Source organism: Neomonachus schauinslandi, chromosome 3 (assembly GCF_002201575.2).
Source record: "Neomonachus schauinslandi chromosome 3, ASM220157v2, whole genome shotgun sequence".
Lineage (NCBI taxonomy): Eukaryota > Metazoa > Chordata > Mammalia > Carnivora > Phocidae > Neomonachus > Neomonachus schauinslandi.
Genome location: NC_058405.1, coordinates 61,031,714 through 61,055,488, shown reverse-complemented (window position 1 = coordinate 61,055,488; position 23,775 = coordinate 61,031,714). Strand labels below are relative to the sequence as shown.

The window sequence follows — 23,775 nt, the reverse complement described above, 5'->3', positions numbered from 1 at the left end:
AGCTTTTTCTCACAGAGAGGTGAGCAGCTGACATTCATAATTTGGATGAGAAGCACCATTTCTGAGTCCTAAAAGTCAGTAATAAATGAACACATCACAGGAAGCCAAAATGCAGCCCCTCAAACAGCTGCTCAGTCTGCTGTGCTCCTGGTCTTCTCTGAGCTCTCTCTGGCTCCGGGCTGGAAGGGTTCCAAAACTTTCTCTCACAGAGAGAAAGAGGGTACAAACCTTGGACAGTTTCTCTAAACCCTACAAACCTTGGACAGTTTCTCTGAAGCTCTGTATTTCACACTGCCGTTCTCAACCCGCTCTGGTTCACAAAATCACCTGCATGAGTCAAACCATACAGACGACAACAGAACTTCTGTTGTTGCAAGCATGTCACATTTAAAGGATACCATTCTACAAAACTTTGGTTTCAGTTATATACCTGTGTATGTGTGAGTCTAACAGTCTTGGGTAGCAATGCTAAATATATTTCTCACTATGATGGGTGGTCTAAGAAGTGTCAAAAGCATTACTCTAGACCACTCAGTCCCTGACACAGGGACCAGCAAACCACCCAGAGCCAAACTGTTCAGTTATTCGAAACTAAAGGATTCATCCAGAAGTAGGAATGTAGTGAATCCAGTTCAACTGAGTATTAGGCACCGATACAAAACAAACGCCTCTTTAATATTTCATCCCGGAAGAAATAGCACTGCCCTCCAAGAAACCAGGAGATGACTTTGTTTTCTTTCCTGGTCTCATTTGCTAGTTTCTTACACCTTTGAATTAATTTTTTTTAATTCTTTTTTTCTTAAGTAGGCTCCACGCCTAAAGTGGAGCTTGAACTCACGACCCTGAGATCAAGACCGTAGCTGAGATCAAGAGTCAAACGCTTAACCAACTGAGCCACCCAGGTGCCCCTGAATTAATTTTTACTGATGCCTAAATGCAACATTTGGATGAGGAGGCCCCCTGCCCTTTAAAAAAAGAAAGAAAAAAAAAAAGTAATGAGACTGCTTGAAGTTGCACAAGCAAAGTTGTTTTTTCTGTGTTAGGTAATTTTTTAGGTTAACTATAGCATCTCCTTGGAAGATCTATTGAAATAAAAATAAACAAGTGTTATCTCCTTTTGAATTCCTTCTGTTCTGATACTGTAGGTAAGAAGAAAAGCTTGGCTTGATGGCCATTTTCCTTTCAGGTAAGAATATATTGTATATAATCTAGACTACTGCTACAGATACCAACAGCTCACTACCTGAAATAATCTTAAGTCACAATTTACTTATTGATTTCTAAATGCCAGTGTTTTAATTTCCCCAAAACTGTGAACTTTTTAATGACATCAAAATGATTCTCAATGACAAACAGAAAATGTTTCCCTCTCAAAGCCAAATTCAACATGAAAACAGAGACAGGGAAAGATGCTATACAAGGAAAAGCAGCATTTTCTTTTTTAACAGTTTTGATTTAGTTTGCTTGGAAAAGATCAGCCCTCTAAAGCCTCCTCGTCCAGCTACTAACATCCTATGATTTTTATCTATTTTTCTTTTCAAAGTAAGTTTAGTTAACACGTGAGGTATAAGATTGTTGGTCAGGATTTCACAATTCAAGAATCACTCATTTTCGGAGGGTCAGAATTTTCCATTGTCCTGCAATATCCAGATGAAATGTACCCTGATTAACATCTTTGAGGTCCTGGACAGAATCTGGTTTAAGTGCATACATTAAGTAGGAAATTCAGAACCATCAGGAGCTCTGGGGTCACTGGGAGCTAAGCCTCCTCCAGTAAGCCTCCTTAAACAAGCTTTCCCATAGTGATCTTTTCTTAAAAAGTCAATCTGTATTCTGACCTTTAGAGACACAGAAGCAGCCTGTTTCCAGACAGATTTGCTGGCATAAAGACTGCCTCATGCTCTGAATTCAGCATCAAGGTCTAATTTTTAACAATCACATGGGGTAAATTCCCATTTTGGGACCTTGAAACCAGCAATTATTACCACCAAGTGATGAGTCTCAAGTGCATAGTTGAAAGTTTATTAATTTTATGCCATTAAATAGAGACATGACACACTCAAAAATTTGTTTAGATGGGTTCTAATTTTGTCCACTTTAACGACCTCATATCATCACTCTTAAGAACTCCTCAACTTTCAGGACAATGCTTGCACTGTGGGAAACCCCTGATTTGCATTTTCAAAAATATTTTTTTGATGCAAATGTTATAAAATACACGGTGCATAAAACTACCAGGAACTCAGCTGAACTGAGCCAAGGTCTAAATATTAGTGAAACAATGGTTCTCAGAGAACTGAGATAGTGCAATTCACAATGATAAGAACCAATGGTAAATCAACCAAGAACATGAGGATTTATAAAATGAAGTGAAATTTTAACATATCTTTTCAAAAAATAGTCAAGTAGTCATGACCACTTAGAATTGAGTAGGTTCAGAATTTAAAAAAACAAAAACAAACAAACAAAAAAACCCAAAAAACAAAAAACACCTTAGAGATTAAAAAAAAAAAAAAAATCCAACCCTTCTCTTGTCCCAGTCCCTTCCCAACCCCATCCCCTGCTGTATTTTTACCCTGGTTGAAAGCAAGCTACTAAGTTTCTCTCAGACTCATCTCAAATATCTTTGCTCTATCATTGCTCCAGGAAACTCACCACCTCCTCAGGCCCAATTCATTCCAAACTGGTGATTGATCAGCCATTGCATAATTCATTCAATGAATATATAGTGCCTTGTGTCAGGCACTAGGGACCAGATCTCCTCATTTGGAGATAAGAATCTGACTCTTTTACCATTTTGGGGGGTAGGGGGAGTGGGGTTCTGTCTGCCCTTAGGGATTACAGGGAACCCTAACTATGCTGCATAAATTGGTCCTGAATTAAATTAGAATATAAGGTGGTAGGTCCCCCACACTCCCTTCTCCATTACACTCATCCCCAACAGTTCCTCCCCCACCCCCACCCCCAACAGAGCCTCCTCCCCAACACCCCACCACCACAGCCTTGGATCTTTTTATCCAGAACAGAATTTCAAATTCTTGTGCCTAGAGGTTTTAGAAAGTTTCACTCAAAGTCACTCCTCTGGAGACACTAATTTTCCAGATTCTTCAAATCACTCAGAGCTGAGTTCTGAATTCATGCTGACTGGCTCCTGAATCTATACTCTTAACCAGTCCATTCTAGTGCTTCTCGATGAATGAGAGTTTTCTTTTCCCTCTCTACCTACAATGCTCTTTACCCTCACTTTTTCACATAACTCCTAGTCATCCTGCAAGACCCATCTGTAGGAGCACTCCTTTTCTCTAACCACAACGAGCACAGATTCTTCGGTAACCCCAGAGGACGTTGTTTGTACCTGTCTTCAGCACATCTCCTTATACTGAGATGTGCTGAAGACACACACGGACACAAACGGACCCCCCTTTACCCACTGTGAAGGTACAGACTCCTGGTGAAGGAACAATTTCCTTTAATTGCCCCCTAGTAACTACCCAGAGTTACTAAAACTCTCTGTTTGAATGCCAAGATTGTTGACTTGTGTCAAAATATGCATATAAAGAATATATAAACGTGATGGGGTTGGGTCCCACCTGGAGAGAGGTCTCTCCTGGCCTTCATCACTGAAGAAGACGCGATCACAAGACAAGGGAGCCCCTGGGAAGCTGCAGACTAGATATCAGTGTTAATCAAAATCAAGCTAAGATGTCTCATATGAAGCTCCTAAGCAAGGAATAAGATAGCATCCACTCAGAAAAGACAGTCCAGAAGGCAGCTAGGACATGAGGAACCCAAAGTACCAAAGGTGGGTATGTCCCCTAGAGACAGAATCTAGCTATACGCAAAGCAAAGACAATCTCAGAAATGGCCAGGGAGTTCCCAGAACAAGTTCTGTACTATGATAGCACCAGAAATCTGAACTTTGAAAACAGATTGTTTTTATATTTCTTATGTTCCCTTATATTTCCTTCCTTGGTATCCAGCAAAGTTCCAGGCTGTCCTAACTGTGCTAAGATAAACTGAGGGTGAGGGTTTTTATTGACTCTTTGGCCTGACGATTAGAATATTATCAACCCTCTACTAACAGCAGCAGTAGGATGAAAATGGTAATCCAAGTGAAAGAATCCCCCAAAAGAAGATAAAATGTAGGAGACAATAAGGGCTATGGAATCTGGCTACTCTCCCCCATCCAAAAATTCTCTTTTCAATACTAAATCTTGGAGGTTGTGGTTTTGTTTTATTATCTTCTAAAACTACCCCCCCTCCACTAAATTGTATCTTGAAAGGATCTTGCCATTTCACCAATGCAGTATGCGCAAGTGCTCAGAACACAACAGAAACGTAAATGTTTGTTGATGGAATGAATGAAGCAATGCATGGACTTTCAAAGTTTTAAGGCACCCTGAAGACCACCCAGTCCACTCCTCCCAAAAGTGCACATTTGTCCACACAGGGCTTTAATAGGTTGTCATAAAAGTCAATCAACAAATATCAACTAAATGCCTATAATAGTTAAGATGCTTTCAGGAACAACAACAAAAATATATCAGTCACTGATACACAACAAATGTCAGGCACTTTGCTAGGCCCTAAAGATACCACAATAATAAGACACAGGTGGGAAATCACACATGTGATTCCCGACGCCTTGCGGTGGAGAAGATGACTGGACCATAAGTATCTACAATACTGTTTAAAATAGAAGATGTTAAGTGTTTTCTAAGGTTAGATAAAGGCTATCTGGATTCAGAGGTCAAAAAGGGAAACCAGGTTTCCAAAGAACTTCCAGGACACTGCCAGACAGGATAGGACGTTATTTGTGATTTAACCTTAGAGTTCAGGAATGAAAACTATTAGTTTCTAGTTGAAGCAGTTAATGAAAATGGCTTTGTATGTACTGATGAAAATCAATATTCTATCTTCATATCTTTAGCATTATGTCAAATGGCATTGACAGTGGATTCTGAAAGAATACATATCAATACTCTTTTAATGAAAACCATAATCAAAACTGAGCTCTAAATAACAAAGTTATTATCACCTGTGAGCATGGAAACACAGATTTGTCAATTTGAGTATTAGTAAAATATATGTAAAGAATAATTCTGGACTTACGGGTGGGTCTCATTTATTTAACAGTAACTCTAAAATAAAATAATTCTAGTTTACATTGTAGACTAGAAAAGTGAAAATTAAGCTACTATATAGCTAAACATCACATTTTTGTCCTGTAATCAAATGAGATTTATCTTTCAGTTTCTTTCATATATGCTACTTCAGCTTCTCCAAACACCTTGAAATGCATCCTACTTAAGCTGCTTCCTTCAAGATAAACACACTAGAAGGGGAATCAGGAGACTCAGGAGCTAAGCCTGGCTTCACCACCTGCTACCTGAATTTGGGCAGGTAAATTCTCTGGCCTAAATTTTCTCATCCATAAAATGAAGCAGTTAGAGCAAATAACCTCTAAAATCCCTCTGAACTCTTAAGACAACAACAACAACAAAAAACCCCTGAAAACTAACCTCTACTCCCAAACCATTAACCAAAGCAAAAAGTTTCAAAACTAGTATTAAAGGAGCTTAAGTTTAACCACCTTTTTCCTTCATTTACTTGACTCAACAAACTTATTTATGAATTTCCTACAGCAGTTAGGTTCAGCAGTTTCATCTACAGCAGTTATAGACTGGGAAAGTGACATCAACATATCCCTTTAGAAACAAATCCGTAACAAATTTCTAGGTCCAGAAGCAATCTCCTTAATGGAATTTTGCCTCTATCAAAAAACTAAACATTTATAAACTTGTGAATTTATAAACTTTGTGAATTTCAAAAGGTTTTTAAACCATGTACTCCATTTCAGCAATGTATTTCTTCTGTTCACTGTAGACTGCTTGCCACTGGCCTATGTTTACAATTTTCCCCATTGGATCTAGAAAATGAATAGAGCACCTTTTGGCCATTTGTAGGAAGTATGATGTAGACAAACACGTATGATTAATATACTCATCTTAGTTATACTGAAGAACCCATCATATGAATAGACCTATCAGGCAAATTTTTTTGAGACCACACTGCATACAAAGTGCTGAAATGACTATAAAGACAGTAATGAACACGTTGCTGCTTTGCCCCTACCCGCAACTGTACTGGTCACAGAGATAAAAATCCTCTACCTCAGCATAATTTGAATTTACATTAAGAAAACCTAACTACTGTTTTAAGGTAAAAGCCCCTTGTCATATACCTCTATAGTGTTACATTTTTTAGAACGCTAGTTGGTATTATCGAAACAATTCTAGATAAATACCATAATTACTATATTCAAGCATCATTCCTATGGAAATCAGCTTCATCGGCTTAATTTCTGCATATTAAATGAATTAAGTCAAAGTGCAAATGCTATTGTCTGAAAAACAAGGGAAATTATTAATGGCAGAACAACTGGCTCCACTTCTGCAAATTAAGCAAAATTAAGCAAAAAGAAAGGAAGCAAGCAAAGGGAAGGAACTCGAGAGCTATTTGCAGCAGTGGTCCCTTGCAAGTTCTAGGCGCTTCCCCTTGAGCTCGAAGAAATAAGAAAATGAGAGCAAAGAAGAGAAGGGCACCTCTCCTTTCGGGCAGAAGCCCAAAGTTATACTCTCTTCACAACTTGCAATATTCATTGAGTTCAGTGTAAGATGTACAGGAGATTTGGATTCGGTGGGACTGTCTGGGAGAAGGGAGTGGCATTTACTTTCCGTCTGGAGCCCTAAGAACTGTACCAGAGTACTCCAAAACCCTTAGTTATCTGGCAAAGGCTCTCGGAGCATCCTCCCCACGCACACACCTGCAGGGCTGGGCGGCCCCACCCTCCTCCCCTCCCGTCCTTAGGGCTGGACCAAGGTCCAGTAGCCCGCGCACAGTTAGTCCAAGGACCACCCTGGCCCGGCCTGCGCCACCCGCCCCGGGCAAGGCCAGAGCGCACGCCGCTGTCTGGTCTCCGCTTCCCAAAGCCACGCAGTGGCGGCGGAGCTCAGCTGGACACCAGCACCACCAGGATGCGTATTATAATAAAAACTTGCGGGAGTATGTCTACACTTGCGCCGACGTGGAGGCACAGCCCGGGACGTGGGCTCCGGGACCGCCGGCCCGTCCCGCCCCTCCTCGCGGCCGAGGGGCGGCGGTCCGTACCTGTCCTCCGAGACGCTGATGACGCCCTCCTCCTTGGGCACGATCACGGCCATATTCACCACCTCCTGGGACCCCTCGACCCGCTGCAGCAGGATGGGCTTGCGGGTCAGCGGCTTGGGCTGGATCTCCGCCGCCATCGGGAGGAGGGGGCGCGCCGGGGGTGCCGCCGACAACCGCGCCGCGGGGCCGGGCTAAGGAGACCGCTCGGGTACGGGCACAAGCTGAGAGAGGGACTCTGGGTGACCGGAGCGGGACGCCGGGGACCCGCGATCATAGCCTGGCCGCCGGTCCGGGAACGACTCCGCGCTCCCGGCTTGGGACACCGAAACCGCCACGACCCGGGCTGCAAGCCGGCGCCACCACCGGAGGAGGGGGCGGAGAGCTGGGGGGCGGAGCCGGGAGGGGGCGGTGCCTGCCGCAGGGGGTGGCCGCTGGTGGGCGCGAGGGCGGCTGCACTTCCGGAAGAGTGGCGGAGGAGGAGAGGAAACCTGAAGGAGAAGGCGGGGCGCTGGCGGCCCAATGCGCGTGCGTCAGTTCACTAGCCCGTTTCCGCCCCGCCCCTCCGTGATTCCCGACGCCTTGCAGCGCCGCCCCTGGAACGCATGCGCCTTCCATTAGCCGCGGTCTCCTAGATTCGCCACCTTCCACATCCAATGTTTGGTCCCCTCCCTTTTTAATCTCCCATGAACGCGCGTGTAAACACCCCTGGGAACGCGCTTGCCAGAGGTCCCGCCCCCTCCAAAATCCCTAAAAAGGGGGCGGGGGTGGGGCGGGGAAAAGCGCGCCTGGGCGAGGCCGGAAAGAGAAGAATCCTGCAGGAAGGAAAGAAGCCGAACTAGTTGGGACGTGACTGGGCATGCGCACGGGTTACCTGTCCTGAGCTGCCTTAACAATGAGCCTGCCGCGGCAGGAGGCAATATACTGCTCCCAGCATGCACCATGCCCGGGCTGCCGAGTGGCGCCCCAAGGGCTCCTGGGAGTTGCAGTTCTTCAGAGCCTCCTCTCCCTTATCCTGGAATGACCTATCGCCCACTTCGGATCCCGGCAGCGTCCCGGGCAATTGGCTGAGTCGCGGCCCAGACTCAGCTCTAAGGAGGGAGTTGAGGGGCAGCCCAGGGCTGAACAGGCAGGCGGTCACTACACCCTTGGTTCAGACTGCTGCCTATAATAGTGGAGCCCTAGAGATGGGGAAAGAAGAGAATCTCTTATACAAGTATCTTCGAGGGAGTTTCGAAATCATCTGTAGTGTAATCTTTCTGGTTTTCTTAAAGGACTAAATTACCAAACCAAGGTTACTTTAGCTCCCAGTTAGGGCTATGCGCCACCTCAACCCCCCCATCCTCACCACCCGACTTAAACCCAGGCTCCCCTTGCTCCTGGTCCTGTCTTCTTCTTTCCATTCCCCAGTAATCCAGCCTTTCTAGCTCGCTCCAAAGACAATGGAAAGAGTTATTGTGATTATTGAATGAAAGTTAGGTGCCTGGCACAGGGCCTGGCATGTGGGGTTGTTCATTATGTGATGACCCTACTAAGCCCTCCCAGAGCTAACAAACTAGCTGAGGAGTGGCCATGAGGTGTGATTGGGCTGGCAAGGGGTCTGGAGGTCAGAAAAATAATAGGCCAGAGCTGGGCAAAGAAATGACAGGCCTCATAGAAATGCATTTCTAGGGCAGGTTTTTGGCAGCCAAGGCAGTGTGCTGCAAAGGACCTGTCTCAAAGCACACAGTGCAACTCTTTACCCATCCTTGCAGAAATTTTGTAAGGCACTTGAAAGTGAAACAGGCATTTTCCAGTTCTGGGATATGGAACAAGGCATTCCACTTCTCTGAGCATCAGGTTCCCCATCTATTAAGTGGAAAATAATAATACTTACCTTGGGTGTTGTGTGAGACCTACAAAAAACATATTTTAAGTGCCTTCATGAACAATAGGTCCTTTAGGGTTCCAGGGATTAGGACATGGACATATTTGGGGGGTCATTATTCAGCCTACCACAATGGTGTCAAATACTATTCTTATGCTCCTCACTCTCCTTATCTCTACCCCTGACCTCACCACTGAACTCTAAACTCATATCTAATGCTACTCTACTTTGTCACTTAACTGTTTAATAGGTGTTCCAAACATTCCTAAACAGTATCTTTAAGTCTACTGCATCATTCACTCAGTGGTTCAAAACTAAGTTTCTAAGAGTCATCCTTGATTCTTCTCTTTTCCTCACAACTCTTATCCAAACCATTAACAAGTCCTATCAGCTCTACCTCCAAAGTAGATCTTGAATTTTCCCACTTATATCACCTCTATCCCAGTCCAAATCACCATATGCTCTGGCCTCTACTACCAGTGTAACCTGCTTTCCTTGCTTCTTCTCTTGAACCCTTCCCCCATTCAGCCCAACCCCAACCTTTTCAATCCATTTTTATCGCAGCTGCCAGAAGATTTTGTTTTAAAATATAAGCCAGATCATGTTACTCCTCTGCTTAAAATTTGTCAGTTTCACTTTCAAGTGCCTTACAGAATCCATTGCACTTGAGATAAAATGCTTCTCCAACCTCACCTCTCCTCCTGTTTGGTACTCTCTAAGCCCCGACTTGGAAAAATCTCAGAAACACCAACCTTCTTCCTGCTGGTGGTCCTTGCAGTGTTTACCTCTAGATGTTTTCTTCTCACCCCACTCAGTCTTCACCCCACTGTTAGCTCCTTAGAGAATATTACCCTACCACCTCTCATGTACCCTACCTTTTCATAACACTCACTGTCACGTCACCCTGTTTTGTTTTCCAGTCCTCTCTTCTGCGCAATATAATCTTCGTTTCTTATTTATTTCTTAGTTTTCCCTTTTGTAGAAGAGAAGCACCAGGAGAGAAAGGACCTTACCTGCCTGTTCATCATTGTATTCCCAGCCCCTAGAATAGAAGCTAGCACATTAGGAGGCATGCTGTAATTGTTTGTCAAATGAATGACTAGAAAAAAAGAGAGGCAGGTTGGAATTTAACTCTTTTTTTCCATTAGAGCATAATGGAAAGACTGGAATCTGGACCTTGCCCTAATTTCTGGGATGGGATGATCCTTGGGAGAATATATACAACAGGCAGATGATAATACCAACATGGTAAAGCCAACAGGTGAATAATTGGATCCAAGAGAAAGGCCTCGTATGCAATTACCCCTTCTCTTCCTGGCAGCAGGCACAAGTGCCCCCTCAGCAGCGAGGTTTGGTGGCTCTGAAGCCTAGGTGCACATTAGAATGCCTTGGGAACTTTTTGAAAATGCAGATCCCTGGACCTTATACCTGAATGACCAAATTTGGTTTTCTGGGAGGTTGGCCTGAGAATATGAATATTTATAAAGTTTCAGGTGATTCTAAAGCAGGTGACCCTTGGTTTCTAGTCTTTTCTGGGAAGCCCAGGCCTAGGAATCCAATGGAAGGGTGCAGGAAAAGTGACGAGTGGTACAGAGGGCTGGGCCTCCAACCATGGAGCACATCTCCCCTTCCCTTTTTTCTTCCCCAGCATGAGGGACTAGCCAGGCTACTTGCTCTACCACTGGTAACATCTTGTGTTTCTGATCAGACCAATGTCTTTTTTTGTGTGGTCCATTAAGTAACAGAACACAGCCTGTGGCTCTTTGCCCTACTCACCTATGCCAGAAGCAAGCCCAGGACTTTGGCAAAACTTTTCCCTTAATCTTTCTCTCCATTCTTTCTAGCCTGGGCAGGCTTGGGTTAACAATATGTTTTCATGTATACAAAGGTATGAAGTAAGGTTCCTCTATATATCTGTATCTACATATTTTTAAGTATATTTTTAGAGCAGTTTTAGGTTCACAGTAAAATTGACTGGAAAGTACAGAGAGTTCCATATAGCCCCTGCCCCCACATAGGCATAATCTCCTGCATATCTACATCCCCCACCAGAGTGGGACATTTGTTACAATCAATGAACCTACACTGATACATCTTTACCACCCAAAGTCCATAGTTTATCTTTGGGTTCACTCTTGGTGGTGTATATTCTATGCATTTGGACAAATGTATAATGACATGTATCCATGATAATAACACCATATAGAATAGTTTCACTGCCCTAAAAATCCTCTGTGCTCTGCCTATTCCCAAACTCCTGGCAATCACTGATCTTATTGTCCCCATAGTTTTGCCTTTTCCAGAATGTCATATAGTTGGAATCACACTGCTCTAAATCTTCTGCATCAAATAGTGTTAAATAGAATGTATGAAGCAATTAAATGAGGCCTATGAGGAATGAATGTGGCTCGTACATATAGTTGGTATGTAGACTTTTCAGATGGGCTTCTTTCATTTAGCAATATGCTTTTAAGTTTCCTCCATGTCTTTTCATGGCTTGATAGCTCATTTGTTTTTAGTGCTGAGTAATATTCCATTGTCTGTATGTATCATAGTTTGTTTATCCATTCACCTACTGAAGGCCATCTTGTATGCTTCCAAGTTTTGGCAATTATAGATAAAACTGCTATAAATATCCGTGTTCCGGTTTTTGTGTGGGCCTAAGTTTCTAGTTCCTTGGGGTAAATACCAAAGAGCCCGGTTGCTGGATTATATGGTAAGAGTATGTTTATTTTTATAAGAAACTGTCCATCTGTCTCCTCAAGTGGCTGTATTGTTTTGCATTCCCACCAGTTAGGCTCATCTGTATTTCAGAGGAAAAGTAATTCTCCTGGAATTTTCTGCAGAGGATCTAGGAAGGCAGGGTAGGATGAAGTAGGAGTGAAAACCAGCCTTAGGGAAATGGCTGCAGGTTGACACAGTGAAAGAAAAGAGAGAAGGAGGAAGAGAGCTTGTTTCTGTTCCTTCTTTGCTTTGTCTTTACTAATAACATTCAGCCCCCAGCCCCCCCTTCCCCATCCCCCCCCCCCCCCCCACCCCACCCATACACTGGCCCTGAACTGAACTCAAGTGAGAGGCAAGGACTGTGACTGATTAAGTCTGCTCCTTAGAAAACCAAGAGCAAAGCAAGGAATCCCAAGTGCATTTTGTCAAGAAGTGAATCCACTATTCCTACAACATGGTAGCTCTCAAAAAATGTTTGCTGACTGAAAGCATAAATGAAAACCTAAACTCCTCAGTTTACCCGTCAGAGGTTTTAAATCTATCAGAATCCTTGGTTTAGCTTCAGGAAATTCAGACCTACTCATAATTCCATGGACACTATCTTCATTCTTTCTTCCAGCAAATCAGCGCCTGGTGTGTTCCAAGGAGTAAGCTAGGTGCTGGATATAACCTTTGTGAAGTCAAGGACAGAGCTCTGTGTGACTTATATCTTGATTTCATCATCAGACAGCTACTGGCTCTGGGCACAGTGAGCAAGTCGTGAAGAGGAGTTGGTGTGAGAAGATTTTGGTTTAAAAAATAAAGGTCAGGACTATGCTCAGGTTCTGCTGATGTGGTCAGTTCTGCTCTAAATCTTCTGCATCAAATAATATTAAATAGAATGTATGAAGGAACTAAATGGGACCTATGAGGAATGAATGTTGCTCCTACCAAATATTGAGATGGGAAGAGGGGTGAAATATATTGCCATTTAGGCAAAATGAATAATCCATTTGGAAGGAATCAGTCTCTAGGTCTCATACACAACTACAATTACTTTACTAAGGGATGAATGTTTTGTATTTTGTGGCAACTTTTGGGGGAGACCACATTTTTCTACATGTGCCTGTTTTTGGTTCCATTTTCCACCTATAATTATACACATGAGGAAAATAAGTGATTCTGCAAACAAAGAATGAGATCATCTTTATCTCAAAGACCTTGACTGAAGGTCATGGTTAATGACCAAACTTCTAATGTTGCCGCTGGAGTCCTGGCAGAATTATATCTGAAACTCTCTGGCTATCTGATGACACCTTTCAAATTTTTTATATGCTTCAAGGATCAACACAATGCAGCCATCTTACATATAAACCAACTGTTGTAGTATATGCTTAGGCCTCATTGACATGGTTGTAAGAAAAGCATTTCCCATCCTCAGAATCTAAACCATAAGCCTTCTTTAAGCAAAAATAGCTTTCCTCTCCTGTTGAACTACCCTGATGTCAAGCACAGTACAAGGCATGAAGAGAGAGTTCAGTAATGACAAGTGAGTAGAAAGATTAATTGAATCTTAATGTCTTTGCAGAACAGGTTCTGGTGAAATGGATCACAGAAGAGTTGTATACCCATAGTCCTCCTATCAATACAATTTACTTGGCAGTTAATACCGGAGGCCAAAGAGATCAGGACAAGTGTTTGTTACCAAAGATACCTCCCCTTGAGTAAAATTAGTTAGGATCAGTTTCATTTTCCTTAACAGCAACAGATACCATGGGAAAAGGGCTTTTGTGCCAACCAAATCAACATTAGTCTTTTTCTTCAACTGCCTTTCTGTTTCAGGAGGTGGAAGGGAGCAAAAACAAAAAAACTCAAGCAATAGGAAGAAAAGACTGTATTGACAAAATAAATAAAAGAGTTCAGAGGCAGTAGAGAGCACATTCAAAGTCCTAAAAAGAAAGAGAAAGAGGCCAAGATATTAATGATAGCCCAAATGGTATGATCCAAACTTTGTTGTCCCACATTAAAACCCTGAAGAATTTCATGGGCTCCTGAAATACATTTTTACTTCCAGGGTATGAAATCCTAAAGAATTTATATCCTGTATCGGATGTTCACAGATTAAGTGTATTGAAAAAGTTGATTCTCTTTTGAGGTTGGTGCACAGAGAAGCTAGAAGCTGTACCCCCGAGTAGAATGCTGAGTAAAGTAAAACTATGGTGTAGCTTCCTCACAGGTCTCACTGCCCCCAGCCTTGCTCTCTCTAAGCCATCCTTCTCATTGCTGCCAGAGTAATCTTCCTAAAACTTGTGTTATTCCCTAACATAGCCTAAAACCTTCGAGAGCTTTCCATGTCTCTAGAATTGAAACTACACTCATTCATCTGGCTCATGCCTACCTCTGCGATCCATTTCCCACTTTCTACCCCCTCAAAACTCACCTCCAATAACACTGCATCAGGTAGAATGGTTTTAGTTGCAAGTAACATGAAATTCTACTTGATCTTTTAAACAATGGAGGGAATACCAGCATCCACTTAACCGGTCAGAGTTTGGTCATGTCATTGACTCCATTTCTCTGCCATTCCCTTAGGTCTATGTGACATCTTTATCTTCTGGTTCCCTCTCCTTGAGGTAACAAAATAGAAACCAGTAGCTCTTGGGTTTAAATGCTTTTTCTTCCATATGAATGCATCTCTTCCCCGATCATCAAGCCAAAATCCTGGACTTCTTTCTGATTGGACATATCCAGCCCTGAACTAACATCCCTGAGGAATGCCATGGCTGATTTGCTTAGGCTTGGATGTCATGCTTCTCTGAGGGCCAGCTATAACAAAAGAATGGTTTATGCTGACTGGCTAAGACCAACCAAGACCCATCCTTGATGCTGACAATAATACTCAACCCTTGGCTGGAAAATTTGGAGGGAAGGAAAGAATGGATGCAGAATAAGCATCTTCAGAATCCAAACTACTTACAATTCTCTAAGCCTTTCAGCCCATGGTTTAGCTCTCTGCCCTCTTTCGGGAATGTTCTTTCCCCACTTCATCCATCTGGGAAACTCTTACTCTACTCTCAACTCCAGGCCAAGCATTTCATCCCCTGTAAGGTCTTTCAGGATCCCTCACCCCAAACAGTGGATTAAGTCCTTCTGTGTACCATTCTTATACCCAGTACAAACTTAATATGTTGCCTTACTCATCGTTCATCAATTATTTGCTTGATAGATTTGTCTCCCCTGATAGATGGTTAACTCCTTGAGTACAGAAACCCCGTCTTTTTTATCCTTACTCTTGACATTTATAAAATGACCAGAGCATATTTGGATATCCTTTAAATAAATTCTGAGTTTTGTTAATTCTACTGGAGATTGATCACCATCTGCTGATCACCAAGTTATGTGCTCTGTGTGAAGGTGTGACCGCCTCTGATGTCTAACCTCAAGAAAGAGACAGAGCCTCAAAAAAAGTAACTGGAGCCAGAGCAAAGGAAATAGAAAGTGAAATTCCTGAGTCACTCTGTTTCTTGGCCCTCTTGGTCCTGATTTACAGGGATCTAGAGGTCTTTGAGGGTCCAGGGCACTATTAGTTGCTAAAGGTGTCCTCTAACTATGGAGGCAATTCAGGTACCAGGCAAGAAGTTTTCCTATAGGAACCTCAAGCTGGCAACTTGGTCAGCCAGGGTCCCTAACTGCATGTTATATTCCATGTTTATGATCCTTTTATTATTCCTAACAAAAAAGGGCAAAGCATGCTCTAGATGCTCTTTCCTTTCACCTCACAGTGCCACAAAAAGAATACCACCTTTTACCTTTCCTCAATTTATCCGAGGGTGGAGTAAAGAAGTAAACATTTCCCAAAAAAGGAAAGGAAATGATCATCATTATCAGCAACTGTTTTTAACACACACTCTTGGTAGGGCACAGTATGGGTGGCCAAGAAACGTAAGAAGCAGCTGGAAAATTTCAGGGAAGCTAATAATTAATTCACAAATGATAAGTGCTCTGCCAATAATAACATTGATGGTGGTAAGGCAAATATTCTGGAGGACCCTGAGATTCAAAGACGATGAGACACTCACTGTACTAGATGCTAGTATCTGTCACTAGAGTCACAAAAGCAGCAGAAGACCGGCTCTCTGACCTTGGTGAAGCCACATGTAAATGTAACAGCCAGAGACTATTAATAAGTATACGATAGCATAGTATAAATTATACATCTGCGATGGCACGGCAACCACATTATTTGACTGATTACTGAGAGAGTGATCAGGGTGGAATGATATTAGTCAGGAAAGGCTCTTGAAGGGGATGAGTCACAGGTTTTTGAACAAGAGGCTGACATGATGTAGATGGTACTCAAAAACTATTATCTTAGCAACTATGTTGAGAAGAACTGAGATGGGAAAACACAAATCAGGGAGACCAGGTAGGAGGCAGTAATGCAAACGAAGTGATGGGCGCCCGGACTGGTGTGTGGGCTGTGAAATAGAGCTGGAATGGTTTAGAGAAGGCGATGCAGTAGGTTGCATAACAGCGTGGGCTTTGCAGACAAACTGATCTGGGCTCCGATTCTGGCTTTACTGACTAGCTGGGTTACTTGAGTAACTAACCTACCTGCTCTAGGTCTATTCCCTCATCTACAAAATGCACTTGTGGACACTTGTGGTTGTTTTTGCTGTCCGGTATTTCAATGTCCTTCCTAATTTGAGTGAATCTCAGTGTAAATGGGAAGACACACAGGGGAAGCTGTTCTTCTGCCGGCCCCCTGGCATCCAGGACATAAGCACGTGCTCTGAGCAGGGCCAGCTGATGCTCACTCATCTCTCTGTACTGGGGAATAGTGATGCAAAGACCTTGTGGCCAGTTTGAGGATCTTTGAGCTCTCTGTGGTGAGATTAGACTCCAGAGACCTGGGGATGCCTGGCTGGCTGAGTCAGTAGAGTATGCAATTCTTGATCTCAGGGTGTGAGTTCAAGCCTCACATTGGGCATAGAGCCTACTTAAAAGAAAAAAGAAAAAAAAAAGAAAGAAAGAAAAGAATCCAGAGGTGGGGCACCTCCTGGAAAATAGGATCTCAACTTTGTGCTCTGCTTCTTCCCTTGGCTTTCCCCTGAACCCGGTCCTCTACCTATAGATTCTGTGAATTGCCTGACACCTTTCCAGTTACTTTGTTTTCTGTTTAAGTTACCTGCTATTTGCTTTCAGGAACCCCGCCTAGAACATGACCTCACAGGACCATTTTGAGGCTTGAACAAGATAATGTCTATAAGGCCCTTAGCCCAGTACTGGTCATGGCTAAACACTTACTAAATAGTTGACCTAAGAAGACACAAAGAAAATGACAGACTTTGATACTGGTTAGATGTAGAAGAAGAATAAAAAGGAAGAATGGGGACGGTAACACTTAAGTTTACAAACCTGTCCTCCACATCCTTATTCTACCTCTAATGAGAATCTGGAAGCCAACAGAAGGATGACCTGAATGAAAGAGGGTTAGACGTTAATGGCAAAATACCAACCTCTCAGCGTGTCGGACTGAGAACAAGGTATTTTACTGACATGACAAAGTCTAAACTCGTTAGCCTGGCACATAAGGCACTTCATAACCCTGTTTGAACCTGCCTTTCCAGCCCTCATGCTTGCCACTCCCTGAGAAGCACCTGACGCCGTACTCGGATCATGCTGCTTAGTGTCCCAAGAGCACATCGTGTTGTTCTGAGTGTTGCCGCCTCGGCGCACTGTTTTCTCTTCACCTGAAATGTCCTTCTCATCCTCCCTCAACTTCAACTCATTTGCCTCTTTTATCCTTGACAAAGGCCTTCCTAACTCCTTCCAGGCAGTGTTACTCACTCCTTCTTCTGGGCTCCCACAGAATTCTACTCAGGCCTCTCTGGTAGAACATACCACGTTTTGTTCTAAAGTGGTCATTCTGTCTCTCTCCTTCACTACCTTGTGTGGTCCCAGACCCCAAGGACTATGGTTTGCCATCCTTGTATCACCACTGCCTGACATCGTCTGGCACGAAAACGGTACTCCACAGGCTTGCTGCTGAATAACCAGGACTTTTCTTTATAACTTGGTTAGAGGTAAAAGGGTATGTCTGTAAGGGGCGTCTGGGTGGCTCAATCAGTAGACTGTCCGACTCTTGATTTTAGCTCAGGTCATGATCTTGGGATCTTGGGATTGAGCCCCGTGTCGCTCCATGCTCAACAGAGAGTCTGCTTATCCTTCTCCCTCTCTCTCTGCCCCTTCCCCCACTCATGTGCTAGCTCTCTCTCTCTCTCAAATAAATAAATAAATCTTTTTTAAAAAGTGTATGTCCAGGGGCGCCTGGGTGGCTCAGTCGGTTGGGCGTCTGCCTTCGGCTCAGGTCATGATCCCAGGGTCCTGGGATCGAGCCCCGCATCGGGCTCCCTGCTCGGCGGGAAGCCTGCTTCTCCCTCTCCCACTCCCCCTGCTTGTGTTCCCTCTCTCGCTGTGGCTCTGTCAAGTAAATAAATAAGATATTTCAAAAAAATAAAATAAAAATAAAATAAAAAGTGTATGTCTGTAAGATAATGTGATTTGACAATCCACACACAAAAGTCAGTCTTGTTCATTATTTATGTATTAAGTAATATATAGTGTCCTTTTAACTTCTAGCTCCTGAAGATCAGAGTTCTGTTTTAACTTACTTTGTACCAATAGGGTTTTGCACCAACCGGTGCAATAAAGGGATTAGTATCCTTTTGAGGTGCTACTTTGATGTAACTAAAGCAATGTTGCTAGTACGCTGAAGGAGCTATGGTTGGAGACCCTGAGTACAAGAGGCCAGGCCAGCAGCCTTGGTTAGGGTTTTCTGTAGATCCTTTCAAGCTGATTCCCATGACTTAACCAACTCACCTTGCCCGAATAGAAACCACAATGAAAATGATTATTTCCCTTTGCAGTTCCCCAAGTTAGGCCTAAGCCTAAGTTTCCAGAGGGACACAGCCATGAGGCCAAAATTTAGTTTTCTCTTCCATGGCCCTCAGAAATTTTTCTTCTTTATTTTCTAAAATGATTTTAAGGATTTCACTTTTCATTTATTTTTGAGTAAATAATCCATTACTGAGATTCAGAATTCAAAAGTATACAGTGCAAAGTGTCCCCCCCACCACCCTGCACCCTCCCCATCCATCTTCTCCCCATGGGTGACCAAAGCTATTGCTTTCTTATGCATTCTTCCAGAGATATTTTATGCATATAAGGACATATTGTTAAGTTTCCTACTGCCTTTTTACACGAAAGTTAAATTAGTACACATAGTTCTGCCTCTTGCTTTTTATTCACTAAATGATTTATCTTATAGATTTTTTCCAATCAGTACATATCAGTACATACCTTTTTTCCCCCGGCTGCATGGTACTCCAACCACATGGGTGGACTATGATCTAGCAAGACAGTCCCCTTTTAATGGGCCTGAGGGGGATTTCCCCCCAATCCGTTCTATTTTATAAACAATTCAGCACCTCTTTTAAGCCTCCTTTCAAACTCCCTCCCCAGCCTCTGCCTTCTTCATTCTCAAAAAATGTTGCCCCTCTTAACTCACAGAGAAAGCAGAGGCCATTAGATACAGACTCTATCAATTTCCTGCCTCTTTTCTACTTTGTACTTCAGACTCCTTCGGTTCCAAACAGCACACAGTTCTCCGGATATGCGTGTTCTCTTGTCTCTGCACCTTTCTCTATGCCATTCCCATCCCTGCCATCCTTGGTCTGCCGGGAAGCTTCTATTAACCTTTCAAATCCCAGTTTGGATATCATGCGGAGGGAGTTAATCCGTTGCTGTTCGTAGTGAATCTGTACCTTGTTTCTCTCCCGCTGGTGTACTTATTATGCTGCTTTGAAATTTGTTTACGAGTCTAAGTTCCCATAGGTCTGTGAGCACCTTGAGAACCAGTTCAGGGGTGCCAGGGTGGCTCAGTGGGCTAAGCATCTGCCTTTGGCCCCGGTCGTGATCCCGGAGTCCTGGGATCGAGCCCCACATCGCATCGAGCTCCCTGCTCATCAGGGAGCCTGCTTCTCCCTCTCCCTTTGCCCCTCATCCCTGCTCGTGATCTCTCTCTCTCTCTCTCTCTCTCTGTCAGATAAATGAATGGAATCTTAAAAAAAAAAAAAAACAAACTGATTCATATCAGGATGCCCAGCACTTAGCATAGAGAATCTGGTAATAGAAGCCACTCAATAAATATTTGTTAAATAAATGAATAAATAATGTGGAGGAGATCTAAGCATACTCTGTTATGACAAGGATTTGCAAAACAGTAGGATGAATCCTCAACTTTGCACAGTGTAGCAGAAACAGCTTTGGACCTGGAATCATCAAGAGAACCCGTTCTGGTCCAAGGACGCAGGAAACTTTTCCCACATGTTCATTGCCGTATCCTCAATGCCAGGAAGAATGCCTGGCTCTTTATTGGTGCTAAGAATGAGGCTTTGTGCTATGTTTGGATTCGAATCTACTGAAGACACCCTTTATTTCAAAGAGTCTGCAAGGAGAAAGCTAGAACCAGACTGTCTGTGGCTTTTGGACTAAAAAGAGAACATACCCGATACCCAGTCACAGGTAAGTTATCCTAAGGCCAGTGAATTCGTTTACATTGGACATAGTCAACCAGCTGACCTTTACAAATGTGTTTTAGAGATTAAATTAACACATTTTCCATAGTCTCAGGTTTCTTCCAAGCTTAGTGGTAATCACATGTTTATCTGGGAAATAAAACAAAAACCTTACAGGTAATCTTGCGGGGGCAGGGCTCTTGACTCCTCCTGTATAAACCCCCAAAGAGAGCAATAGTGTGCCAATCAGGCACAGAGCCCCCATAGATACAAATTGAAATAAGACCTTTACCCTACCTGGCCTGTCTCCTAAGAGGGCTTTTTTTTTTTTTTTTAAGATTTTATTTATTTATTTGACAGAGAGGGAAAGAAAGAGAGAGCACAAGCGGGGGCGGCGGGAGAGGGGGAAGCAGGCTCCTGCTGAGCAGAGCGCCCAATGCAGGGCTCCATCACAGGACCCCGGGACCATGACCTAAGCCGAAGGCAGTTGCTTAACCGACTGAGCCAGCCAGACGCCCCTAAGAGGGCTCTTTCTTCACTGCTCTCCTTCGGTCGCCAGAATGCACATATCTGCCTGCCCTTCTTGTCTTACTGTCTTACTGAGCAGGAGTAACATGCAATAATACATGTAGTTGTAACGTACAGAGATGTCACGTCTCCATCAGTTTATGAAAATAAGATTCTCTCATCCTGATGCTTCTGATCAAACACCGTGATGACCCACAGGTTGTTTTGAGACCAAGACTGAATCAAAATTTCATATTTATAATTTTTATTTCCACAGTGTTCAATAAATACCTGCGGATTGACCGAATGAATATTTTGCCCATTAATTAGCTCTGTAACCTTGGGCAACTTTTAGCTACATTTTCTAGGCTTCAGTATCCTCATCGATGCAATAAAGTTCAATTGTCAGATTTTTTCAAAATTATTTTTTATTTTTATTTTTATTTTATTTTTTTAGATTTTTATTTATTCATTTGAGACACAGAGATACAGAGAGAGAGAGAGAGAGCATGAGCAGGGAGAGAGGCAGAGGGAGAAGGAGAAGCAGGCTCCCTGCTGAGCCAGGAGCCTGATGTGGGGCTTGATCCCAGAACCCTGGGATCATGACCTGAGCCGAAGGCAGGTGCTTAACCATCTGAACCACCCAGGCACCCCTCAAAATTATTTTTTAATAGTTTAAATCCTTTCTTCAAACAAAGTCTTAGAACCCCACATGTAACAGAAAAAAGTGGGGCTACTCTGGATAAAATAGGTTTGGAGGCCCTAAGACCTCCTGCTTCGCCTTCTCCTTCCCTCCCCTTGTTTCTGCTCTGAGCCTCTCTGCTGAGCCCCGGGGCTCTGTAAGGTGCCTTCTAAAAAAAATCACTGCACCAGGCGATCCTATACATACTACTGACTCCAGGACTTGTAGGGAAACTTATTGTCAGCTGGGACCTGAGACTCCCATCCTGCAGCCTCGTAATTCTTAGGGATTAAACAAGGTCAAGCCATCCAGGAAAATTAAAATATGAAGTTTCTTTGCTTTGGGTGGTATTATATCAACTCAACCAAGGTCAGCTGATTACTTAATGCTAAGGAAAATTGGAAGCTATATATATCCTTGATAAATTAATAACGAATATGAACATGATAATAATGAACTGTGAACATGGTAACATATAAATAAATAAATGTTTAAATAATTTAAATAGTAAGACTTTATAAATAAAGTAATAAATACATTACTAACAAATAATTTTTAGTGGACAAAATTTCTCAATATATTATGAAAATGAGGGGGTGGGGTTAATAAAAAGAATCCCTGGGGAGTTGAGAATAATAATGATGAATTCCATTTTCTTCCTTTTCATACAAATAAAATGAGGCAGGGAAAGGTTGAATGGCTTGCTGAAGGCCTCACAGCTCATTTCATGGCAGAATCAGCACCAGAACACAGCATTTGTAACTTTCCCAGCCATGTTGCATTTCTCTATGAGGTTAGGCTTTCACCTTTACGTGTCTGGGATCCATGGTCACACAGCTACTGAAAGAGCATCCTCATTATCTCAACATTCATTATCTGAATTCCTGAAGTTTGAAGGTGTGCAGGAGAGTAAGAGTCATCGTAACCTAGAAATGTTTACTTATCAAATGACTGCTTATAAAACCCACTCAAATATCCATCTCCATTAAACATGAGCATTGATTCTCCCCTTCCAAGGATCAACTCCTTCGTCAAGTCTCCAGCTGATGACTGCATTTTTATACATATTTGACAGTACAGTACAAATACAATGCAAATCAACTACAAAGTGAAATTGCTCATTTTGCAAAGCTATGGAATTTTTCAAGATTAATGAAAGAAGGCCAGTGTGCTTAGTCGCATAGGGCAAGAGAGGGAAAGATGTGGGTGACATTGAAGAGGTAGGCAAAGGACAGATTGGGAAGGGACTTGCGGTTCTTGGTGGTTTTCATTTTGATTAGGATGGGGAATTTTTGGAGGCCTTTAAGCAATAGAAGTGACAATCAGATTTATCTCTAAAATTTCATTTGGACACTGGCAAATAGTCTAAAATATAGATATCTTGCTACTGTATTTCTGTGATTCTATCCCATAGATGCATCGCCACATGTATGAAATGACACATGTATGAGGTTATTTATTGTTGCCTTATTTGTAAGAGCAGCATACGGATGCAATTGTGATGTGCAGCAAAAGGGGCCTGGTTTGACAACAAAGGCATGACATGCAGCTGTGGAAACAAACCAGGAAGGTCTCTATATACCGATATGGAAAGAGTTTTAGGACATGTTGGTCAGTGAAAGAAAGCAAGATTTAAAACAGTTCAGAACAGTGTATATGGTAGGCTACCTTTTGTGCCATAAGATGGGAGATATATTTGTAGATGCTTGTATTTGCTTTAAAAACCCAAGAAAGAAAAAAAAAAAAAAAGACAAAGACACCAATGGAAGTGATTATCAATAGAGGGTTGGGGTTGAGGAATGCAGGAATGGGTGCAAGACTTCTCTGGGCATATCTTCTTTCATAGTGTGCTGAATTTTGAGCCACGTAAATGTAATACCTCATAAAAAGAAATATGCATTTAAGAATCACTGTGGCTGCTTTGTGGAGAGTGGTTGTAGGGATTCAAGAGTGGAAGCTGGGGTCCATTTAGAAAGCTACCGAAGTAGTCCAGGCAAGAGCTGGTGGCAGCGGGCACTGGAAGGTAGCAGAGGAGGTGGTGAGAAGTAGTCCATTTGGGGGCATAGAGCTAATGGACTTACCAATAGATTGGGATCGGGTGTAGCATGTGAAAGAAGAAAAGAGAAGTCAAAGATAATTCCTAGATAGTTGTCTTGAGGGGCTTCAGGAGAGAAGATGGAGCTGGGGGAGGGGCGCCAAGGAAGATCAAGAATCAAGAGTTCTATTTTGGACTTGTTGAGACCAAGTTTGAAGGCGGAGGTCCACAACTA

At 42.9% G+C, this 23,775-nt stretch overlaps 1 protein-coding gene across 1 annotated transcript in view; it reads right to left on the bottom strand.

Annotated features, from left to right (window-relative positions):
• The window catches only part of WDFY2 (WD repeat and FYVE domain containing 2), a 168,819-nt gene extending 161,270 nt beyond the window's left edge, over positions 1 to 7,549 (bottom strand). Inside the window, exon 1 of the mRNA XM_021678320.1 lies at positions 7,171 to 7,549. Within this exon, the coding sequence (XP_021533995.1) occupies positions 7,171 to 7,307 (137 nt within the window). The 5' untranslated portion in view covers positions 7,308 to 7,549. The remainder of the gene's footprint in view (positions 1 to 7,170) is intronic.
• Between the last annotated feature and the right edge of the window lie 16,226 nt (positions 7,550 to 23,775).